General features: G+C 34.4%; 1 protein-coding gene across 1 annotated transcript in view; it reads left to right on the forward strand.

Moving 5' to 3' along the window:
• The window catches only part of ASP1 (aspartate aminotransferase 1), a 29,202-nt gene extending 25,726 nt beyond the window's left edge, over positions 1-3,476 (forward strand). The window contains exons 7-10 of the mRNA XM_089819750.1: positions 2,172-2,331; positions 2,505-2,600; positions 2,795-2,889; positions 3,013-3,476. Of these exons, the coding sequence (XP_089675876.1) occupies positions 2,172-2,331; positions 2,505-2,600; positions 2,795-2,889; positions 3,013-3,085 (424 nt within the window). The 3' untranslated portion in view covers positions 3,086-3,476. The remainder of the gene's footprint in view (positions 1-2,171; positions 2,332-2,504; positions 2,601-2,794; positions 2,890-3,012) is intronic.
• The last annotated feature ends 2,524 nt before the right edge of the window (positions 3,477-6,000 follow it).

Below are 6,000 nucleotides of genomic sequence, written 5' to 3' on the forward strand. Positions count from 1 at the left end.
GACTATAGATCTGCAGTATGTTCCTACCACCGATCAGACTGCAGACATTCTCACCAAGCCTCTTGGTCCTGATAAGTTTGTCAAATTCAGAGGACAGCTTGGTGTGTTAGATAGATTAACCATTAAAGGAGGGTATTACAATAATAGATAAGACGTCTATTATTAGTTAATGGTTATTTATTGTAAATATTTAGTTAATTTTAGTTAGCTTTCATTTTTTTTGTTTTATTTGTTAGAATAGAATATTTCTATTCTTTCCGCTTTATTCTTTTGTATAAATTGACCTCTCGGTCTCTCTTAATAATAAGCAAGTATTTACCAATTACCTCGTAATACTCTCTCCAATAATGTGATCTCACTAGATTGAATGAAACTCATTTGTAATGAGGCAATGCCCAACCTTTATGTCAGCAATTTTTCTCAATTCATTTTGAAATGTCTTATCTAATCTTGCGGGATGGGGGTGTTTTTATTTCATCTTCATCTGTAGATGGGGTAGGTAGGAAGGGATGTTGTCTAGTGGTTGATTTAGAGGGTGTTGTTGGTTGTTTTTGCTTTGATCCATCTTTTTTTCCCTTTGACACTAACCTATCAGCCTCTTGTTGTTCTTTTATCATGCTTGCTATTTGAGAAGCTGGCAACCCCTTTTTACCTTCCTCTTGGGGCCCCTCACGCATGCTAATCCCTTGACCTGCTGGGCCTATCAAATAATGTTTAACCCGGTAATATGAGCTTTTATATTGGGTTTGGCAAAAATTGCATTTCCATATATACCCTCCCCCTCCAACACATTGCTCAATTCTTGTTGTATACTTCCACAAAGGAGAAATTTCATCAATTTTAAATCTTTGGAATCCCTCTGCACCCACTGAACTCTGACTACTTGTTCTAAGATTCTTGCAATCTATAACAAAATTAAAAAATAAATATTTCGGAACTTTTACAAAACTTGATTAAAAATTAGAACAATAAAAAAACTAAAAACAAACTATGAAAGAAGCAAAAGGAAGGAACAAATGCATACCCGGAACACTCAACACTGATTATATGAAGGATTTGAGACTCCAGAAACTTGCAAAATGGCCACACCAGAATAAGAGAGCAAAATGAGAAAGCAAACGAGAGATTAGATGCATGAAAAGTATCTAATATGCCTTCCTTTAGGGTTGGAAGAATTTTTTTAATAAAAAAACTCATTTTTTTTTTGTTTTTTGACCACTTTATGGCCCCACAAGCCGTGGGTCCTCCAGATTCGCTCGGGTTGGCAACGGGTCAGGGCAGGGTCCCTGTTTGGGACTGTGGGTCCGCCCAGGTCCGCGCAACTCGCGGACCTGGGCCTGGTGATATATAAGGCAATAAATGAATGATTATAAGGTCTTAATTTCGATTAACTTCAATTTTATATCATCATAAACTCTGAACAATCAAAGCATTTATTTTCTTCCATTTAATCTAATGTTCTGCTGTTACAACACCGTGGTGTGCAGGTTTTTTATCTTAACACTTTTTTGAACACGATTGTCAGTCTCATAGTTTGGTCTGTCCTATTAGAGTTTATAATAAATTAATGTCATAGTTGTTGTAAAATTGTGAAAATGTTCCTCATACTTTATTTATCCCTGTAAAATTGTAAAAGAGGTTTGAAAAACCAGGAGAGCTCAAGATTTCAAAATTGAAGGCTGCTACTGTGATATTGTATGGTGCATTCTGCAAGTAAATTCCTATCTGGGAAGGTAGAGAGTAAAAATTTGAATTGCAATTCAGATTACGCCTTCTAAAGGCACATAGAATACCCAGGAGTGTGTGTCTTGTTGAGTTTGCAATGCTGAGCCAACTGTCACTATGTTCAATCTGAAGAAGGTAAACAAGCACCTTTTGACAGATTTTATGGATTAATATAATTTCTACTGAGAATATCCACCTCTTGGCAGATCCTGTGAATTACCATTATTTCTACCATTAGTGTTAAGTTTCAATTTTTCCTTTGTTGCCTTCTAAAATTATTTTCCTGGAGAAATGTTTTCCTGCATTACATTTCAAGCTAAATGTTGCAGGAAAGTTTCTATATTGAATCTTAGAGATATATTTAAAGACTATTCTAATTTCAAATGCTACAACCAACTTGTACACGGTCTAGGATTGCTGTTTTTGACATTTTGCTTTTGGAACAGTGTTGTATGTGATGATGCAAGTCAAGCAGTTGCTGTGAAGAGCCAACTGCAGCTGATTGCAAGGCCAATGTACAGTAATCCACCTGTTCATGGAGCACTTCTTGTGTCCACCATCCTTAGTGACCCAGATCTTAAATCTCTCTGGCACAAGGAGGTTAAGGTACTTAATAATTTTTAGCTATATGAAGATCTTAATTTTTTTATTGTGAGTAGAGAGGCTGTAGATATGGCAACTGTTTTTCTCATCTCTATGATGCTACAAAATTCTGTTATGATGTCCTCAAATCAGCAATTTGTGAGTCCAAATGAAGTGTTCCGCTCTTTATTTTTCAGGTGATGGCTGACCGCATTATTGGGATGAGAGCAGCTCTTAGAGGCAACCTTGAAAAGCTAGGTTCTCCTCTTAGTTGGAAGCATGTCACTGAGCAGGTATTTTTTTAGCTTGTTGCTCCATACATATCTACCAGGTAGCAACCGTAGCATGAATAATAGGGCTAGAGTATAATTATTTGGGAATTTTTTGTAAGTACATACATAATTGTGGTCAGTGAGATTGATGCCTATTTTGTGGCTAGAAGGGATATTTTTTAATGAACTGATCACGTGCTGTTTTAATTCTACAGATTGGAATGTTCTGCTACAGTGGTATGACCCCAGAACAAGTTGACCGCTTGACAAGTGAATTTCATATCTACATGACGCGAAATGGACGCATAAGGTATTATTTCAAGAATGTTGCTTCTTATTGTTAAATTATTGATTTTATTTATTCTTGTTTGTGTCTAAGAAGCTGGCTTTGGGATTGTCTAATGATGAATGGTATATTGCATTTTGAAAACAGCATGGCAGGTGTTACTACAGGCAATGTTGAATATTTAGCAAATGCCATCAATGAAGTCACAAAATCTGCCTAGTCTCATAAAAAGGGATGAAAGCCAGAGGAATTGAGTTCCTTTTTTCCCACAACCGTCGCAATTTTCATCGTCTCACTAGAGTAATAGCAAATTCAGAATAAGTCCCATTCTTTTGCTAATGGACTAAACAGTCCAATTTATTGAATAAGTGATCTGGCCTGAGATCTCAGTGCCCCGGCTTAAGTTTTAACATAGGTGGTTGGTATGCTGAACTTGAGGGGAGCAGTCAGATAATCATGTGAAGTAGGGCACAATATTCTGAGGCATTTTCTGTGCCCGCAATGTTTACTGCGAGGATTACAATCAATGATTTGACATTTGATTGTTTCCTTATTTTTTTAAAACATTTCCAGAGCTAGAGAGATATAATATTTTGCATGCATTAGTTTTATTTATTTGTCTTTCTGGTGTCAGTAGCTAGATCTGTGTGAGAGTGTAATGTTATTAATTCTTTTTCCCAATAGTTTGTGTGAAAAGCATACCGTATATTCAATAAAGTGGGAGCGAGCAATGTAGCTGGCAGGTTCTCAGAAGGAGATTAGGAAGTGTTATATTAATGCAAACAGATGAATTCCTGCATTGATTAAATACTGTTTCCATTAGCCGCTGGAAAAACATGAAATTTTAATGGAGCTGACAAGTTAGAAACAAAAGTAGACACTGCCAACAAGTCCTCGCATTTCTTGCTAATGTTTTCCATAGACTATTTTTTGGAACTCTATGCCTTCATTTTTTCCATAGACTATATTTTGGAACCCTACCCCTTCATTTTTTCCGTAGACTATATTTTGGTACCCTATGCCTCCTTGCTTCATTTTTACATAGCTGATAATCCGGTACGATTTGTTCTCCCAGTCTGCAGTAGGCTAAAAACTGTATTGTAGTGATGTATTCTCAACTCTCTCTTTCAGCCTTTATCATTAGTAGCTGCAGACATTTAAATGCTTTCGTATTAATCACTCCTCTGTTGAAGACACAAGGCCAGATAAATCATTCTGTTCAACATGTTCCCGTCATCATGGATAACATTGCTAAGGAACTTTTGACGCTGAAGGCAAACAAGCTCTGGTTAAACATTAAATCATAGATTGTATTACCTATAACTATTAGAACTCGTCGTACACCTGTGTTAAGTTGTCAAATTCGTGATTATTTCTAACATCAGTTTCCTCTAAAATTTGGTGATAATCATTGCTTTCTTGGAAGTAGTTTATACATTTAATTTACCTATATTTTGTGAAGTCTATGTGAAATAAGCTGAGAGATAAATATTTCCTAAAATAAAATATAGTGCATTTAATAAAATTGTTGGCTTCTATTTTTATATATACAATATTAACATAAGTTGAATTCATTTAGTGAGCCAATGGGGAAATTTAAATTTTATGTATAATATTTTGTATATCTAGTAGAGATTTTTCAAAATATCGTTTAGTACTAGGGGGAATGAGCCACAATCACCACTCATTAAAAGCCTCCCAAAATGATCTTATATGTATTAATAGTCGATCACACATGTACTAATAGTTGGTCATTTTTTTAGCTTTCTTGGTTGGTGATTGGTCCATTTGTGCAAAAGTACTTTTTTTGGATGAGTGTCTATTGGGACATCTTAGTGGCAGGGTTCGGGTGAAATGTTTTAAAATGTCACTTTTAGACCACTACAGGGAACTTTGTAAATGTGAGAAAGCCAAAAAGGTAGTTTTAAGCTCTTCACTCATTTTTTGAGGTCCACCGTAAAAATCGGCAAATTTTGAGTTGAAAACTAAGAGCTTTAGGTGCGAGAAGGATTGTCTCTTATTGTTACATAGATTTTTCACAATATAGATATATTAGTTTTATCAATATTTTTATTTTGAATTTATTTTCCTTCTTATAAAGCATATTTTGACTATTAGGGAAAAAATATCTTTTATATGTAAGAATTTTTTATATCCTAAACATAATTTTAAAAAGTAATTTGAGATGTTACATAAGGCTCGGGTCAGATGGAAGGGAACTTCTTAGAAAGTAACTTTGGGGATGCTTGCTATGTTTTAGAAATATTTTGATGGAGGCAGTCCCATGAGTTGTATGGTTTAGTTGAGTTAAAAAATTTGAACTTTTAACATTTAAGAAAGTTGATGGCTGTGCATAAAACAATAAGTAAATTTTTTAACTCACTAAAATTATTTTTAAAGGAAGGCTTAAAAACAATTATTCTACTTCGGATGGGTTAGTTCAATTGGTGAGGCTTTGGTTTGGGAGGAGGAGGCTTCTTAGGTGGAGGAAGGTTGGACAAAGGTTAAAGGCAAAAACTATAAACATTCTCAATATTCCTCAGACTGTCTTATTTAGATCTCACTCTTTTGGGGGTAGGAGGTCTTAATTGTTTTGAGTTGTAATAGGTGACAGAAACACATTGTGTTATCTGTAGGGCTGCCCTAGTCCCCCTTTTGTTTGTTGGGGACCTATTTCTTCTTTTGTCTGTAGTCTCTTTGTTTGGGCTCCATTGAAAATCTTGTGTAAAGGGTTTCAGGCACTCTTCAAAACTTGTTTTCCGTAATAAAAAACAATTATTCTACAAATGAAAAAAAAAGACAAATCATAAATTTTTTATTCATTATTAATACAATCTATGATAGAACAAACACTAATTAGTAATATTGTGTAATAAAAATATAAAAAAGATTTTAAAGTTTGTTTTCTCAAAATGAAAATTTTGCATATTTTTCAAGAGTTGTAATTCTATAATCTCGTAAGACAAAAAAAAAATTCAACACAAAATTGAATTATTTGATATAATTTATATGCATTACACTTCTAAGTGATTAAAAAAAACAAAAAATGTACTCCATAGTTAAAAAGTTGTGAGATCCTAGGCTTCCCCAAATCAATATCCATGTCTTTTTCTACTTAATGCAAATAATTTGTTT

The sequence above is a fragment of the Cupressus sempervirens genome, chromosome 3 (assembly GCF_028749045.1).
Source record: "Cupressus sempervirens isolate cs-2001-9-10 chromosome 3, ASM2874904v1, whole genome shotgun sequence".
NCBI lineage: Eukaryota > Viridiplantae > Streptophyta > Pinopsida > Cupressales > Cupressaceae > Cupressus > Cupressus sempervirens.